This window comes from Natrix helvetica, assembly GCF_964273705.1.
Source record: "Natrix helvetica genome assembly, chromosome: 7".
NCBI classification, from domain to species: Eukaryota; Metazoa; Chordata; class Lepidosauria; order Squamata; family Natricidae; genus Natrix; species Natrix helvetica.
The window spans coordinates 15,235,544-15,254,815 of NC_138558.1; the positions used below are offsets into that span (position 1 = coordinate 15,235,544).

Genomic DNA, 19,272 nt, shown 5'->3' on the forward strand with positions numbered 1-19,272 from the left:
TTATTGATGGAAGGTCTTCCTACACCCATCTTGGATGATTGAATATTTGGATAGTTCCTTTAAACCTTTAGACTGTTCTGCTGGAATCTGTGGTTACATTTTACCCTGTCACCATGGCTTATAATTGGAGGGAGCATATACTATGTCTTCTCCCCCAGGACAGCAAAACTGATTAAAAGGATGAGAGTGACTAGCAAAAATGCTATTCAAACAGAGCCCCTTTGAGACTCCACGAAGACAATAATCCACGCAGGAACACGTTGTGCAAATGTTATTGCACAAAACATTGTTTCGTTCTCGCCACCTACAGAGACAAAACAATGGGTTTTAGGTGGGGGAAAGAGAGAGAGAGAAGAGAGAGAGAGAGAGAGACCCTGAGGTTTGCTTAAAAATTGGATTTTTGTTTCCCCCCTCATATTAAGGAAAACTTTTGTGTCTTTTTCTCCCATGTAGGTTTCAAATCCAAAGGTGTGACTGAAGTGATCAAAGAAATCGTAAAAGAGCAGTTTAAAGCCTTCCAAAGTGACATGCAAGAGACAGTGGCTCAGATTTTCAAGATCACTTCTGATCTCTCGGAAGATCTTGAGAATACCAAAAGCTTAGTCAAAGGTTTGAATAAATCCTGCCAGAGGTTTGCCCTTGACATTGAAAATAAGCCTTCAAGGGTTGAAATACTAGACATTCGAACCCAGATCTTGCATATTGAAGAAGATATAAGTTTTACATGTGAGAGGCCAATCCAAGAACTGCAAGAAAAGCAGAGATCTTTGGAAGCTGACTTAGAGCACCAACGCTCAAAGAGTGATCTTTACTATGGCTCTCTGAACAAAACTCTTACACAAATGAAAGAAGCAAATGAACAACTGTTATCAGTGGAACAAAGCTCAATCCAGAATGTACCCATAGCTGCTGAATCAATGAATGATAATCTCACGAATTTCATGACAAATTTACAGGAGAAAATGAAAACACAGAACCTGATGGTTTTGCAGCTGTACGATGATCTCAGAATCCAGGATAACAAGATCAATAACCTAACCATCATGTTAGAAATCCAGAGATATGACCTACAAGGTAGATGTGACAACGTGTTGTCCAAATGCAAAAGTGACATCCAAACGCAAATAAGCGGTGTGGAAGGGGATATCCGTTCCTTAAATAAAACCGTGGAGAGTCTTATATTTCCCTTGGATGATAAGATGGAGAAAATGAATGAGCAGATTAATGACCTCTGCTATGACATGGAGATTCTCCAGCCCTTGATTGAACAAGGAGTTCCTTTCAGCCTTTCCTCAGAGGATGAGTTGCGGCTCGAAACAGATACTATTAGCAGAAAACTGGAGAATTTAACCAGCCTTGTGACAACGCTGAACTTCACCATTGAGGAACTCCACAAAAATCAGAAGGAACTTAAAAATGATGCTCAGACTCGTGAAGAAATTTCTAAGAGGCAGATTGATGAATGCTTCGTTTTAATGGAGGATGGGTTAAACAAAACCATGATGGTTATGAACCATGCTATTGATTCCATCCAAGATAACTATGTCCTCAAAGAAACCCTGATTACCTGGAAAAATGAGACCGAAGCTTGCTGTGACCGCGGGGAGAAGATGGAAAACATGTTGACGTTAATACCACAGTTTCAAAAGATGAACGAATCCCTCCAGATACTAGTCAGGCAAAACGAGAAACCAAAAAGAATTTGGCCCTCTGTAGAATCTTCATTTGGTGAACAGAACATCCCTCACCTCAGCAGAGGTCACCCCAACCCAAACACCACATTGTTAAATGTTCAAGAGCCCAAAAGAGACACTGGTCACCCGGATGAGAAAATATCGCACTCCAGCAATGAATACAATGATCATGAGATGCGTCTGCAGGCCGTGGAGGGGAAAATAATCAAATTCCTGGCGAACAATTGTGTCTCAGTGAGAAACGTGAAGGCGGCTGCCACAGAAAATGAGAAAACCGTCTCTCTTCAGCTTCAGACTTTCAATTCCAGAATCAGGGCTCTCGAAGCCAAAAGCATCCGCTTATCGCTAAGCATCCCTCTCTTAAACAAGACGGCCAACGAAGCGAGGAAGTTGTGTCAGGATGTCTCTGGAACCATTCGAGAAATGAATGCCAGCCTTCCCAAACTGATGCCAACCGTTCACTCAGATGGCCTATTGTTTCAGAAGGGTTTCCAGGACCTCACTGGTGCCATGATGGAGGCCAAAACAGAAACACTTCTAGCCAACCTAACCTTGTACGTAGACAAGTCCCTAGAAGGGGCAGTAGACACTATAACCAAACGGTTAAAAGCAGCTGCTACTCCTCCGAAGAAGCTGTCACCGGGGAAAAAGATGCCCGTGAACACTGTTACCAATCAGGCTGGGAGAAGTCAGAGAAACACGGATTCTGCTTTAGAAACAGGTAATATTTTGTTTAATATTTAATATTTCATTTAATATTGCCTCTCTTATGGGTGTTGCCTGAACGCATTCGATAGATGTGTTTCCTTGATTCACAATGCATAAATGCAATACGATTTAAGTGATCTTTTTTTGTTGTAAAACTCTGCTCATTTTTATGGGAAAATGAGATTCTGCACATGAGCAGATTTTGTATTTATGTCCTTAAAAAAACAAAGAAAAATACAAGCCCATGGCACCAAGTATGACTTTTAAATGAACATCAAAATATTTAGCAGGGATCTCTTTTGCCTTACTGACTAGGTTCAAATGTTGAGTGAAGTCATAATTTGTTTGTATATTCTATTGTATTCCATTCTATTCTTTTTTTCTATTTTCTTTCATTTATTCTATTTTCTATTTTCTTTTTTATTCTATTATATCACATCCCTTGCCAAAATTCAAACAAACCACCTTATAGTTATCACGATCTTTGTGGGTTGACATATCAGAATGCAGCTACGATGTAGAATTATTTTTCTCTAACCAAATCTGTTGGAATGACATTTTCTAGAACTCCCAAGCTGTCAGATTATGAATTCTGGTGATTTTATCTCCCAGCCTATAGGGCGATAGGTTTTGAAATAAAAAGAAATATAGAAATCATAAAAATGAAAATAGATGAAGGAGCAACCAAATGCAAATGCATACAGTATATGATAGCTTTCTCAAATCTGGTCCTCTTCAGATTTCTTGAGACTGACACTCTCAAAGCCTCTGAACCAATTTGATAAATGGCTATACTAACTGGGGATTCTGAGGGAGAGTTATTGTATGCTATTTTCAGCCACTTGTGTTAGAAGGTTTTCCACATGTTTATTAAACTTGTTCTGTGTTTGCAGACTTTAATTTTCCTGATCTGAGGAGAATTGTTGGGCTAAGGCAGGGGTGGGGAGCTCTGGCCCTTTTATGACTTATGGACTTCATCTCCCAGAATTCCTGAGCCAGCTGGCTCAGGAATTCTGGGAGTTGAAGTCCACAAGACATAAAAGGGCCAGAGTTTCCTACCTTTAGATAAGGGTTTGTCCAACAGTAGGAATGGAATAGAAATAGGAGCTTCTCAGGAATATTTGCTTAGCTCTAAAACTGACCTAAAATTATATTAGTGTAGTCCTCACTTTGTGACTACAATTGAGTCCAAAGTTTATGTTGCTAAGTGAGACATTTGTTGAGTTTTTCCCCATTTAACAACCTTTCTTATTGTCTTTAAGTGAATCCCTGCAGTTGTTAAGTTAGTAACATGGTTGTTAAATGAATCTGGCTTCCCCATTGATTTTGCTTGTCAGAAGGTAGCAAAAGGTGATCACATGTCCCCGGGACACTGCAACCGTCATAAGTATGAGTCAGTGGACAAGGGCCTGAATTTTAATCATGTGACCTTGGGGTGAAATATCCTTATGCTGAAATGGTTGTAACAGAGTGGGTTGCTCCTGATTCGGCCCAGATTGGGCGAACCGGTAGTAGCGGCCGTGGGAGGCTCCGTGTGTGTAGATGCATGAGCGAACCGGTAATTTAAAAAAATGGAAACCCACCACTGGGTTGTACGTGGGGAAAATGGTCATAAGTCATTTATTCAGTGTTTTTTTAACTTCAGGTGGTCACTACAGGAATTATTGTAAGTCGAGGACCTGTTGTGTAAGACAATGTGGATAAGAATAATCTAAAATCAACCAAAACAAAAGAGATGAGAATAGAATCAATGTACTGTAAGGTGAAGCCAGGGGTGGGTTCCTGCCAGGTCTAACCTCTTCTATAGAAGAGGTTCCACAAATCTACCATGCCATTTAGAACCGGTTCCAGCTCGCTCCCCCGCCCGTCCGCACATCATCAAGATGAAGAGTGAGAGGAGGAATTCTGGGAGTTGAAGTCCACAAGTCTTAAAGCTGTCAGGTTTGAACACCCCTGGAGTTTTTTTTCCTAAAGGGTTAGGGGTGCAAGGGTCTTGTAACGTGACAGCTTTAAGACTTGCGTGCTTCAATTCCAGAGTTCCTGAGCCAACATGACTGGAGGAGGAATTCTGGGAATTGAAGTCCACAAGTCTTAAAGCTGTCAAGTTTGAACATCCCTGGGGTTTTTTTCTAAAGGGTTAGGGGTGCAAGGGTCTTGTAACTTGACAGCTTTAAGACTTGTGTGCTTCAAATGGCAGAGTTTCTGAGCCAACATTTAGGTTGCTAAGCAAGAGCATTGTTAAGTGAGTTTCACCACATTTTACAAGTTGGCCACGCCCACCCGGTCACATGGTCGGCAGGCCACTCCCATAAAGCAGGCCACACCTACAGAAGAGGTTCTAAAAAAGTTTGAAACCCACCACTGGGTGAAGCTAAACACTTCCATTAGAATGAGCTCCTGATGACCATATGTTGTCTTCTTAGCAAATGTATGGAAATGTTCTGTTATGATCCATCTAACAAAGGGTCAAGTCAATTTAGACCTTATGAGGAAAAAAAACAGTAACTTCCTGGAGATAAGACTTGCGTAAGTAGCAATAGCATTTAGACTTATCTACTGCTTCACAGTGCTTTACAGCCCTCTCTAAGCAGTTTACAGAGTCAGCATATTGTTCCCAACAATCTGGATCCTCATTTTACCGACCTTGGAAGGATAGAAGGCTGAGTCAACTTTGAGCCAATCAGGATCGAACTGTTGAACTGCTGGCAGTCGGCTGTCAACAGAATTAGCCTGCAGTACTGCATTCTAACCACTGTGCCACTACGGCTCTTCAAGTAGTAGTAGAGTATATAGTAAATTATATACATAGCATAATGTCCCAAATTTTCTTTGAAAGGTAGTGAGCATTGGTCTAGAGGAGTCAGCTGAATAATGACTATAGGACTGAGACTCTACACAGATGTGGCAAATGTTTTATAAAGTCCCCTGGCAAAAGAAAATAATAAAATATAAGACTGCTACAGAATTTCTTCAAAGACAAGACACATAATATTTTAAATTATCTTTTTTAAAAATGGATTTGGAAAAACACAATTATTTCCATGCACAGTAGGGTGAACACCAAAGGCACTTTCATTCTTTTTTGTGCATTGTTGTCTACATTTAATAATTTAAATTTTAAATATTAAATTTTAATAAACGTATGGCATATTAAATAAACCAATCAATTTCCATTCCTTTCATCTCAGAGCATTGTTCAGAGAATACCTATGTGCTTGCAGTTTCTCTGACAATCGAGCGCACAAAAACTTTCAACTGGATTTGGGCTTCAACAATATTCAACTCGATTTCATAACTTAGCTGCTTAATAAACCTTAATTCCCCAGAAGCATCTTTTCTGCAGCAGTAAAAACAGTAGAAGTCAGCAGTTGTACGAATGAAGGACAGCAGCTCATTTTGGCAAACTTTATCCCATCTTTTCATGAAGGCAGTTCATGAAGAAACAGCATGCATATAACAAAGATGATTCCAAAGAGATTAGGGAAAATGAATAGATTCATGTGAAGTTCTATCAAACCATTCATCTAGCTACCCTAATTAATATTACTTGTGTAATTTTGGAAAACTTATACTCCCTTAAGATTGATTTTACCTAGTGCACTAATTCCACTTTGAACAAACTCTTGGGGGTCATTTTTGTTGTGGGATTAAAAAGTCTCACAATCTTGGATAAATGAAACTCTACATTATATAGGCAAGTAGTCAAAAATGCGTGTAGTCAAGGCTATGGTTTTCCCACTTGCAATGTATGACTGCAAAAGTTGGACCATAAGAAAGGCTGAGCACCAAAGAATTGAGGCCTTTGAACTATGGTGCTGGAGAAGACTCCTGCGAGTCCCTTGGACTGCAAGGCAATCAGTCCTAGAGGAGATCAACCCTGACTGCTTTTTAGAAGGCCAGATCCTGAAGATGAAACTCAAATACTTTGGCCACCTAATGAGAAGGAAGGACTCACTGGAGAAGAACCTCATGCTGGGAAATATTGAGGACAAAAGACGAAGAGGATGACAGAGAATGAGGTGGCTGGATGGAGTCACTGAAGCTGTAGGACTCCAGAGGATGGTAGAGGACAGAAAGGCCTGGAGGAACATTGTTCATGGGGGTCGTGATCTACGTTCCCTCTAAGGTGCGTGGCTGCGCTAGCGCGCAGGTGGCAAGAAAACACCGCGCAGCAGTTTTCAACTGCCGCGCAGTGATTTCTATTGCCACAGGCTTTGGAAGCTGGGGAGGTCCTTTGCAGGCAGCTAGAACGGGCCGCCTGCAAAGGACTTCCCCAGACTTGCTTTGAGGAGCACGGGGCGACTGAGGCTAGTTGTGAAGCCCCAAAGCCCCCACCGCCACCGGAAGAACTGCTGCCACCTCCTCCTCCTCCTCCTCCTCTAACAGGCAGCACTGCCGGATTTGCCGCCCTGCGCTGCGGCTGAGATGAAGCCACCAAAGCTCCAGCCGGCATCTCCGCGCGTGGCAGCGGCGCCTCCCCTCTGCTCGGAGCAGCTGAGCTCAGTCAGCGCTGGGTTACCCCTGCCCCCTCCTCCTCCTCCGCCGTGCTTTTGAGGAGCCATGAGGCTGCAGGAGCCAGTAGGAAGGCGGGGGGGGAGCAGGGGAAAAAAGCCTCATGGCTCCTCAAAAGCACGGAGGAGGGGGAGGGGGCAGAGGTAACCCAGCGCTGAGCTCAGGAGCAAATCTGGTGATTCTGTTGGAGGAGGAGGAGGAGGAGGAGGAGGAGGAGGAGGAGGAGGAGGAGGAGGAGGAGGATTCTGGTGGCAACTCGTACTCGTCTGCATCTTCAGCAGAAGCCCTGCCCACAATGAAGAAAGCAAAGATGGAGCAGATCCACGCAGATGACATCGCTGCAACATGACTGGAGGAGGAATTCTGGGAGTTGAAGTCCACAAGTGTTAAAGCTGTCAGGTTTTTTTTCTAGGGGTGCAAGGATCTTGTAACTTGACAGCTTTAAGACTTGCACGCTTCAATGCCAGAGTTCCTGAGCCAACAGGACTGGAGGAGAAATTCTGGGAGTTGAAGTCCACAAATCTTAAAGCTGTCAGGTTTGAAGACCCCTGGGGTTTTTTTTCCCTAAAGGGTTAGGGGTGCAAGGGTCTTGTAACTTGACAGCTTTAAGAGTTGCGTGCTTCAAATGCCAGAGTTTCTGAGCCAACATTTTGGTTGCTAAGCAGGAGCGTTGTTAAGTGATACTGATATTATATAACACTTTGAATTAAGCGGGTACCTTGAAGAAACATAACTTTGAGTTTCAAATAATACTGATTTCGTTGTTGTCTTAGGTGACATCTGTGAAAAAAATTCGGGTGCTCAGGCATGAAAATGTGCCGCTCAAACACTATACTTTTCTGCTCACATCGAAAAAAAATTAGAGGGAACATTGGTCGTGATGGGTCAGACATGACTTCGCAACTAACAACAAGATATGGGTGAGGCTGGACCCTCTCCCATTGATTATTTATGCTTATTGGGAAAGTCACTCTAGAGTTTTTTCATCCATCCACAAGATGGAACTGAAAGCAAAGAAGCCAAAGAAGGGTGCCTCCAAATGACTTCTAGAAAGACACAACCAAGTGATTAATAGAAATCACAAGATTATGTCTGTTATACAGGAAGGGAGTTCTTATTATATGTTAGTTCTCAACAGAGATTTAGATTTCCCTCTCACTCCCCTCCACCAGCCCCCCAAAACATGAAAAGATAGAATACAAGCTGGGCTATCTGACATAGCAATTGTACCAAGAGACATATGCATATATTCAGTGCCTTGAACAGAACTATCTTGCAGCTCCATGAGCATTTTTCTTATCAGCGAAGAAAAAACTATAATGATAAACAAGACCATGTTCTGCTCTGACTGTTATAAACAGGCTGAGGATGAAATTTGGAATAACGATAGTTGAGGATTTTTTTTTAAGGAAAAGAAAAAGAACTATTCATAAAACCAGCATGTTGGATTAGCATTGCATGGCTGCTGGCCATGATGCTGAAAGTGATGCATCGATACAGCATCTTTGGTCCCTTCAGTCCTTGCTCAGTCTTCACGATTATCTCATATTTGATTTGGATTGTTGCCTCCTCAGGGCAGCGATGATCCCAACAGGTCAGAAGGCATTGCTATCTTATTGTAAGATTAGAAAAAGCTGAGCTTTGGGGGTATGCAAAGGTATTAAAATGGAGAAGGTCAATAGAGTGCCATTGTTTCCCTAAAGTAGCCAATTTACTTCTGAAGTTCCTAGCAACAGTCCCATCATAGGAGGTTCTCATCCAATACATTTCCTTGCATCTAAACTTCTTTACTGCTTTTCCTATGCATGTTTTATTCTGATACTACAAACTTCTGCACACAGAGGAAGACCTAGCTTTCTAATATTCTTGCTTAAACATATGCCATATGTGCTAAAAGTGTGTATAGAACCCACTGAACAATAGTTACTGAAGATAAATAAATAAATAAATAAATAAATAAATAAATAAATAAATAAATAAATAAATAAATAAATAAATAAATAAATAAATAAATAAATAAATAAATAAATAAATCTATCTATCTATCTATCTATCTATCTATCTATCTATCTATCTATCTATCTATCTATCATCTATCTATCTATCTATCTATCTATCTATCTATCTATCATCTATCATCTATCTATCACCATCATCTATTTATCATCTATTGAGACATTGGGGGAGAGATAGAGGGAGGACAGTTTGATCTTATAATTAAGGAATTAGGCTAGAAATCAAAAACAGTGAGTTCCAGTCTCTTTTTTAGCCATGAAATGCAGCTGGGTGATATGGGCTGGTCACTCTCTCAGCCCAGTCAACCTCTCAGGGTTGCTAGTGTGGGAAAAAATAGGAGGAGGAAGATGTGTTGGAGATGTTCATTACCCTGAGTTACTGATAAAAATAATAAAGGCCGGATATGGAAGGAGGGGTTCATGTTGGACTTGGCTGAAAAATTAATATCAGATACCACCTTCCCCTGCCCTATCTTACTCCCTCCCTCTTCATCCTTTAGCTATTGCATTTTGTAATTTTATAGATTTGTAGTATTTTATTTATATAGTTTTACTTTTTTTAATATTGTGGGCCTCCCAGAGTTACTCTGCAGTAGAGTGCACATGTATATACATATATACATATGTATCTGTTTCTGAAACTAGTACTCTCATTGTATATTGCTTTGTCCTGGACATTATTGCTATGATCAATGGAGTGCAATGTGTGTGGGAGCAGGAGAGAAAGAATGAGTAAATGATTAGTTAAGGCCCACAAGTGTGTTTCAGGCTGCAAACCTCATCTGTCTAGCTTTTGAAGGGGAAGGTGGACACACACAAAGCTTTGCATTAGCCCAGGAAGCTCAAATTCATCACTGTTGAAGTGCTTATGATTGGACTGCAAATAAAGATAGCTCAGAGTAGCAATGAAGTGCCCATGAAAAGAGGCAATTCATACATCTGCCAGCAATCAGCACTCATTCTGAAAACCCTTTTCCTCTCCTAAACTCATCTACCTACCACTTGAGCATACCTGGACTATTAATTCCATACCTGGAAGCTGAACAGCCTGGAAATATTGTTAGAAGAACATGCATACTCTGCTATTACAGTTTAGGAATCCTAAGTGAGAAATATGTTGTATAGTCTCTCATAATTCAGTGCAATTCAAATTATGTACCATGGTGTTATAGAACAATGATTTCTAGAGTCTAGTTAAAGAGGGTTCTGGCTGTATCTGAGTATTCAATTTTTACTGTATTGGTAATAGAATCAAGAAAGTATCCTATATCCAGATGTATCAACAATGCAAACTGCATGGAAGAATAATTAGAATTTGTTTATAAAATGCTTACATTTTAGGAGTTGTAGGAAGGTTTAAAAAACAATCCAAGTTATACCTATGATGAGAAATAAATTCAGATATCCTAAGTTCCTAGTGATATAGGTGGGAAATTGATGCAAAAAAGGCAATTCTTAAAAAGAGAACTAAAGAGCCCTTTGACGCGGGTGAAGGAGGAGAGTGCAAAAGTTGGCCTGAAACTCAACATTAAGAAAACTAAGATCATGGCATCCAGCCCTCTCAATTCCTGGCAAATAGATGGGTAAGAAATAGAGGTAGTGACAGATCTTATTTTCCTGGGCTCCAAAATCACCGCAGATGGGGACTGCAGCCAAAAAATTAAAAGACGCTTGCTCCTAGGGAGGAAAGGTATGGCAAATCTAGATAGCATACTAAAAAGCAGAGACATCATCCTGCTAGCAAAAGTGCATATAGTCAAGGCTATGGTTTTCCCAGTTGCAAGGTATGGCTGTGAAAGTTGGACCATAAGAAAGGCTGAGTGCCAAAGAATTGAGGCCTTTGAACTATGGTGCTGGACAAGACTCCTGTGAGTCCCTTGGACTGCAAGGTGATCAAACTGGTCAGTCCTAGAAGAGATCAACCCTGACTGCTCTTTAGAAGGCCAGATCCTGAAGAGGAAACTCCAATACTTTGGCCACCTAATGAGAAGGAAGGACTCACTGGAGAAGAGCCTAATGCGGGGAAAGATTGAGGGCAAAAGAAGAAGGGGATGACAGAGAATGAGGTGGCTGGATGGAGTCACGGAAGCAGTAGGGGTGAGCTTAAATGGACTCCAGAGGATGGTAGAGGACAGGAAGGCCTGGAGCAATGTTGTCTATGAGGTTGCGATGGGTCGGACACAACTTTACAACTAACAAGAACAAAAAGGAGAGTCAAACAATTGTTAGTCTCAACCAAGCTGAGAAAGTGGACCAAGCACAAGAAATCTTTCTCATTGTGTTGACCAGGTGGAATGGTTACAGGTAATGAAAATCAAGATATTATAGGTTTTGAAATGATAGGGTGATACCTTCTTTTTGTAGAGACAGCTTTCAGTATGAGAGGTATTTTAATTTCATTGTCATCCTCTACCTGCAATCTATAATGGGTCTGAGAAGAGCTACATAGCCTGATTCTGTTGTACTTACAGGCTGGGTTTATTCTTTGGCCTATTCCTATATATGAAAAGCTTTGTGGCATCTCGTAGAGTATTCAAAATGCCTTCAGGTGCTTGTTCTATTTCACTAGTATTAACATTGTTAATGTATACCTGCGTACCTGGTATTTCAGGCATGAAAAGAGAGACATGTTTATGTAATAAACTTATGTAAGCTTCTTACCAGATACTGCTTGTTATATTGCTAAAGGCTATATTGGTCTGCTATATTGAATGTCTTTGCAATAACTTCTCCTGCTTTAAAAGCCAAGAAGGCATTAGGTACTGATGTAGTTATTACAGCAATGTTTTTCAACCTCGGCAGCTTTAAATGGGTGGACTCCCTCCCAGAATCCTCCAACCGGTATGCTGGCAGAAGTCAGAGAATTGAAGTCCATCTATCTTGAGATTTGCCAAAATTGAGAGATATTGGATTACAGTGTCAGGCCAGAGTTACAGAGGACTGGATTCTAATCCATTATCAACCCTTCTGCTCAATCAATAACTTAATTTACTTGCTTTCTCAGCAGGTTGTGGGGAAATGAGATGAGATGGGAAGCCATGTACTGTATACTGTCCAGTACCATCTACTGTGGTGGCGCAGTGGTTAGAATGCAGTATTGCAGGCTAACTTACTGTTCACTGCCAGGAGTTTGATTCTGACTGGCTCAAGGTTGAGTCAGCCTTCCATCCTTCCAAAATCAGTAAAATGAGCACCCAGATTGTTGGGGACCATATGCTGACTCTGTAAACCGCTTAGAGAGGGCTTTAAAGCACTGTGAAGCAGTATATAAATCAAAGTGCTATTGCTATTGCCCTGACCATTTTTGGAAAAAGATGGTTCATAAATATAATGATTAATATTCCCCAGTATGTAAGGGCCGTGATGGCTCAGTGGCTAAGACATTGAGTTTGTCAATCAGAAAGGTCGTCAGTTTGGCGGTTCGAATCCCTAGTGCTGCGCAATGGAGTGAGCTCTGTTACTTGTCCCAGCTTCTGCCAACCTAGCAGTTTGTAAGCATGTGAAAATGCAAGTAGAAAAAAAGGAACCACCTTTGTTGGGAAGGTAACAGCGTTCCCTGCGCCTTCGGTGTTTAGTCATGCTGGCCACATAACCACGGAGACGTCTTCGGCCAGCGCTGGCTCTTTGGCTTTGAAATGGAGATGAGCATCGCCCCCTAGAGTCAGGAACAACTAGCACATATGTGCGAGGGGAACCTTTACCTTTATTCCCCAGTATGACAGTGTTCATATACTGCATGCCTTCTGCTATAGGATGGTCTACCAACATTTTAAGAAGAAGATTTAAATATGAAATTAATCCCTAATAAGCCAAAATTGTGGCCAAGAGCAAATATTATTCTGTAGGGATTGTTTCCCAAACTTGGCTGCTTAAAAGTATGTGATCTTCTACTCCCAGAATTCCTCAACCAGTCCACACATCTTCAAATGATCAAGGCTGAGAAACACTGTAATGTTCACCCAAAATTTCTGTTTTGATGATAAAGGTACAGATTTCCATTATGCTAATACTATCAGTTAATCTTCAGAATATCCAATTTTGTTCTAGTCCAAAATCCTCAGAAAATCATAGCTCGGGTTCTCAACTATAAAATTGTTACCAGGATGATAAAGCATTAAAAGGTCTTGGGTTGATGAATGGAATGTTACTTGACAGTATATCTAGTCAGCCAGAGTTGGGTTGAGTGCATCCCATTCACTTTAGATTGGCAAAAATGATGACTGATTAGTCAGCTGAATCCCAATGTCATCTACGCCAGTAAAAATGTCTGATGAAATTCCCCGATGGCAAATAACATTAGAGAGAACAAATACTCTGCTCCTGAAAACAGCATAATTTATATGCAAATAAATAATGGCGGCTGCCTTTTTTCTGCTTTCATTCTTAACTAGGCATGGTAAGAAAGAATTCTGTTCATTTCTCTAGTTTAAATGAACTGGCCAAATTTTGCACTTACCGGAAAAATACAGTATTTTATAGATTAGGTTTTTTTTTTCCCCATCAGTCTCAACAATTCAGTATTTCAGCTTTAAAATTTAAGTTTGAGGGTGAAGATATTTGTCTCAAATCCAGTGTTTTCTTCCTGTCAAAAGACTATGGATGTACAGGTGAAACTCGAAAAATTAGAATATCGTGCAAAAGTTCATTTATTTCAGTAATGCAACTTAAAAGGTGAAACTAATATATGAGATAAGACTCATTACAGGCAAAGAAAGATAGTTCAAGCTGTGATTTGTCATAATTGTGATGATTATGGCATACAGCTCATGAAAACCTCAAATCCACAATCTCAGAAAATTAGAATATTACATGCAATCAATAAAACAAGGATTGTACATAGAACCATATTGGACCTGTGAAAAGTCTAAGCATGCATATGTACTCAGTACTTGGTTTGGGCCCCTTTTGCAGCAATTACTGCCTCAATGTGGCGTGACATGGAAGCTATCAGCCTGTGGCACTGCTGAGGTGTTATGGAAGACCAGGATGCTTCAATAGCGGCCTTCAGCTCTTCTGCATTGTTCGGTCTCATGTCTCTCATCTTTCTCTTGGCAATGCCCCATACATTCTCCATGGAGTTCAGGTCAGGCGAGTTTGCTGGCCAATCAAGCACAGTAATCCCACGGTCATTGAACCAGGTTTTGGTGCTTTTGGCAGTGTGGGCAGCTGGAAAATGAAGTCAGCATTCCCCATAAATCTCATCTGCAGAAGGAAGCATGAAGTGCTCCAAAATCTCCTGGTAGACGGCTGCGTTGACCCTGGTCTTAATGAAGCACAGTGGTCCAAAGTCCTGTTGCTCAGTGGTCCAAAGTCCTCTTTTCTGATGAGAGCAACTTTTGCATCTCGTTTGGAAACCAAGGACCCAGAGTATGGAGGAAGAATGGAGAGGCCAATCAAGCACAATAATCCCACGGTCATTGAACCAGTTTTGGTGCTTTTGGCAAAAGTTGCTCTCATCAGAAAAGAGGACTTTGGACCACTGAGCAAAAAGTTTTAAATAGACTTTAGTGTTAATACTGATGTAGTATTTTATCTCATTGCTTTTATTGATTGTAAGCCGCCATTTCTAGGTGAGATGAATGGCATATGTTTAATGAATGAATGAATGAATGAATGAATGAATGAATGAATGAATGAATGAATGAATGAATAAATAAATAAATAAAGCAAGCATGTATGTTGGCTAAAACTAGTATTGTGGTCCACCAGCAGCCAGCGGAGCTGGTGGCAGATGCAGACAGTGAGGAGGTTGGGGAGGAACATGGGCCAGTCCTGGAGTCTGGGGAAGACAATGACAAGTGCTCTACATTGGAGGCAGAGATGGGGCCAGGGCCAGCTGACAGTTATCAGCTGCCTTCGGAGTCGTAGATCAGTGGGGCAGAAGAACAGCTGGAGCCTGTTCCCAGTGTGCAGATGCACAGAGCTGCCAGACGAAGGGAACAGCTAAGGAACAAGGGACTAAAGACACAGGTGGATGGTGAATGGCCCCCACCCATATCCCTAAAAGAGGAGCGAAAGGGGGGGGAGTGTTTGCAGGAGACAATGAGTTCATTCCTGCATTCTTGCCAAGTATTGCGATGTCTGAAAGACATCATTCTGGCTACTCTCCAAGCCTGATAAAGGTCGGTGATTGTGAACTATCTTGAAAGACTGTGGGAGAGGAAAGACTTTGCTGGAGAGGAATTCACTGTAAATTAAATAAAAGAGGTTTATCTGGACGAGGACTCGGCTTCGTGCTGCTGGGGAAGCCTAGGTCAGAACAACTACAGATAGTGGTATATACTGGCAAAGTAAGACATCAACTCTGCAAAACTTTGGATTCAAAGTATAGAAAACTGACATCAATTGCAAATTAAACAATGGAGTCATATTCATCCCTATCAAGTTGGTGGCGAGATGACAGAAACCAGGAACTACAGATGTATTAACTTTAATTTTGGGTGCTACTTTCTGCTGTGGGGGCTAACTCTGGCTATTCATGCTTTCTCCCTTTCAATCCAGGGGAATATCTGAGCTGCAGCAGCTCCCCGTGTCAAAATGGAGGGACCTGCATCAATGAAAAGAGGGCTTTGTCTGTGCTTGTCGCTATCCTTTCGGAGGAGCCAACTGCAGCGCCAAGATGACGGAGGAAAATGCCGCAGCCATAGGTGAGCATAGGCAACATATATACACCTGTTTCAGAATAACAGAATGATAGAGTTGGAAGGGACCTTGGAGGTCTTTTAGTCCAACCCACTGCTCAAGCAGGGGACCCTATAGTATTTCAGACAAATGGTTGTCGAGTCTCTTTTTAAAGGCCTCCGGTGATGTCAGGGGTGGGCTTCAAAAATTTTAGCAATGGGTTCTCTGCCTGGTTGCTGGGTGGTCATGGTGGGCCTGGCCTAGTCGGCCTCCTGCACCCCGGGGGGGGGGCGTTTTCGCCCTCACTGGGCTCTGGAGGCTTTCCTCAAGCCTCCAGGAGGATGAAAACGGTGCGTAGGTGGGGAGGGAACGCATTGCATTTTGGGGTTTGGGGCACATGCACGCACATTTGCGCTCGGTCCAGAAAAGGTTAGCCATCACTGATCTATGCCTTCAATATTTAACTTCCCATTTAGTTGGGCTTCCCAAGATTTGAAAGTCCTGTATTTAGCCTACAGTTTCCTCCTCCTCCTCTTCCTCCTCTTCCTCCTCTTCCTCCTTCCTCCTCCTCCTCCTCCTCCTCCTCCTCCTCCTCCTCCTCCTCCTCCTCCTCCTCCTCCTCCTCCTCCTCCTCCTCCATCATCATTATCTTAAACAGAGCTGGGTTTTCTTTGGGCCGGACAACCAATGCAAACTTGTTACCTTTGAAAAGTATGTGATTAAACATTGGAGGAAAAGAAATTGCGATTTTAAAAAAAAATCCCCCCTTAATAAAGTAGCACAGGATTGCAAACACAACAGTCTCACACCCATTTTTTTTCTGGTGCGTTTTGACAGTGATTGTGAAGAGAATTGCTTTCTGTACAATTTAAAAATTCATTTCCCACCCTTTTTCTTTCTTCTTTATTTCTCGGGAATTTGACAGATGGCCTGGGGGAAAGTTTATAACTCTACCTGTGTCTGCTATATGAAGCTGATCCCACTTAAATCAGCAATTCCGCATGAGAAGACAACAAAAGGCAGGCTGGGATGTTATGGCAGGCTTAGAGGGCAAATGCTGAAAATAGCATCTTGGAGCACAGATTCCCCTGCACTGCTTTCTCATTAAACTTATTCTGTGACTTGGCAGCATTATGCTGGTTTCTCCTCCCTTATTTCTCCCCATTGGCTACTACTTCCTGGGGAGGTGTAGAAAATTTGCAGCAAAATGACAATGGTGGTAAGAGAATATTACTGGGCCAAGATATTCTCCTGCATTTTCCTCTTTTTACCTTCATTTAATTTGAGGGGGAAATGGTTTTGAAACTCTCCCCCCCCCCTAAAAAAGCTGTAAATTTCACAGAAGTTGTCATGAAAAGAGTGTAGTGTTCTTGCCCTTATTTAATGATAGGGCAAAAGATTTGTGTGTGCATGAATACCCTGCCTTTTACTGTATAGTCACTTGTCTTCAAATAACTTGATTTCTCGTGCTTTCCCTTTTTTCCTTGCCCTATTGAAAAATTATCCACATTTGGTAAAAAAAATTGGAACATACTTGTGTTCAGCTTTAACGAAGAACTAAATTAGATGCCAAAACTGATCATGACAGAATATCAGAGTTGGAAGGTATTGCAAGCGGACTCTGCCCACAGCCTGGAGTTCGATCCTGACCGAATCAAAATTGACTTAATCTTCTATCCTTCCGAGGTCCATAAAGTGAGGACCCAGATTGTTGGGGGCAATAGGTTGACATTTGTAAACCGCTCAAAGAGTGCTGTAAAGCACTATGGGAAAGTATATAATACAATAATACAATACAATACAATACAATACAATACAATACAATACAATACAATACAATACAATACAATACAATAGCAGAGTTGGAAGGTACCTTGGAGGTCTTCTAGTCCAACCCCCTGCCTAGGCAGGAAACCCTATACCATTTCAGACAGATGGCTATCCAACATCTTCTTAAAGACTTCCAGTGTTGGGGCATTCACAACTTCCGGAGGCAAGCTGTTCCACTGATTAATTGTTCTAACTGTCAGGAAGTTTCTCCTCAGTTCTAAGTTGCTTCTCTCCTTGATTAGTTTCCACCCATTGCTTCTTGTTCTACCCTCAGGTGCCTTGGAGAATAGCTTGACTCCCTCTTCTTTGTGGAAACCCCTGAGATATTGGAACACTGCTATCATGTCTCCCCTAGTCCTTCTTTCTCTTAAGCTAAACGTACCCAGTTCCTGCAACCGTTCCTCATATGTTTTAGTCTCCAGTCCCCTAATCATCTTTGTTGCTCTTCTCTGCACTCTTTCTAGAGTCTCCACATCAGTGTAAGTGCTGTTGTTATTATTGTAAAAATGGCATCTCATTTAAGAGGGATCTTCAGAAAGTTCTGAAACTTCAACAAGTGTTCTCAGTGCAGCCTCACTGAAGCTTTGACGTCCTCATCTCTCGTTGATTTTGGACTTTCCAATTATGGGTTCAAGTGTTTCATCATGTCTATTAACATCATTGCCCAGTTGCCAAAGAGGATCATGAGTTGCCCTCTCCCCTTGCCTATAGCTCCCACTGCCTTAAGAAAGTTCAAAACACTCTTAAAAGATCCATCTCATCCTGGGCACCCTTTTTTTTAACTATTACCATCTGGCAGACGGTACAGAACAATGAAAAGAAGGACAAATAGTCTGAAAAACAGCCTAAACAGAGCACTAGCTATATTGAATTCTACTGTATAGTGCAATATTAATGCAGCATCAGGGGTTTTCAGTTTCATTGTACAGAATGTGAAGGATGTGTGTTTCTGTTTTTTTTTTTTTTAAATGTATAATGTACACCGAAGATGGCATTTAATTTCGTTGTACGAAGTGCAATGACAATAAAGTATATTATATTATTATTACTGTTCAAAAGCTCTACCCAACTTCTCCCCCCCACCACCAAATTTTGACCCTATTATTTTATTGCTTGTTTGTTTCACAGATTTCTCAAAGGGATCTTACCGATATGCACCGATGATAGCCTTTTTTGCTTCGCACACCTATGGGATGAACACACCTGGGCCTATTCGATTTAACAATCTGGATGTCAACTATGGAACCTCTTATGTCCCTGCCAACGGAAGATTCCGCGTACCATACTTGGGAGTGTATGTCTTTGAGTATAACATTGAGTCAAGCAGCCCATCCATCTCAGGCTACCTGGTGGTGGACGGAAACGACAAGCTAGCTTTCCGATCTGAAAACGGAAGCGGAAACAAATATGTCACTAGAGTAGTTACTGGAGGTGCTATATTGGAACTGAACTATGGACAAGAAGTCTGGCTCAGACTGGCAAAGGGCTCTATCCCAGCAAAATACCCCCCTGTAACTACATTTAGTGGCTACTTATTGTACCGTACATAAAAAGCTGCCATCCAATATTTCTTCCCTGTTACTTCTCACTTCCTTCTATCTAAATAAAGGAAATCTCATTTAGAGTTCCCAACTCTTCTTTGGTAGGTTTCCCATGCCTCTAATTTATGCACAACAGACCGAAATTAGATAGGAAATAATTTCCCCATCCTTGGATTTCAGTGCTGTCCCCCCCAAAAAAAACAAGATAAACTTGGCTAATGACAAATGGATCCCATTCAGTATTTCCCCGATCTTGCCAACTTTCTGACTTGTAAATTTCAGCTCTCTGAACTCCCACCTATGGAATTCTGAAATTTGAAGTCCACAAATATGAAAAGGGCAAGATTAGGG

The 19,272-nt window shown here is 41.5% G+C and overlaps 1 protein-coding gene across 1 annotated transcript in view; it reads left to right on the top strand.

Annotated features, from left to right (window-relative positions):
* Window positions 1–19,004, top strand: part of MMRN1 (multimerin 1) — an 86,679-nt gene extending 67,675 nt beyond the window's left edge. The window contains 4 exon segments of the mRNA XM_081959540.1: window positions 454–2,415; window positions 15,431–15,490; window positions 15,493–15,576; window positions 18,509–19,004. Of these exon segments, the coding sequence (XP_081815666.1) occupies window positions 454–2,415; window positions 15,431–15,490; window positions 15,493–15,576; window positions 18,509–18,930 (2,528 nt within the window). The 3' untranslated portion in view covers window positions 18,931–19,004.
* The last annotated feature ends 268 nt before the right edge of the window (window positions 19,005–19,272 follow it).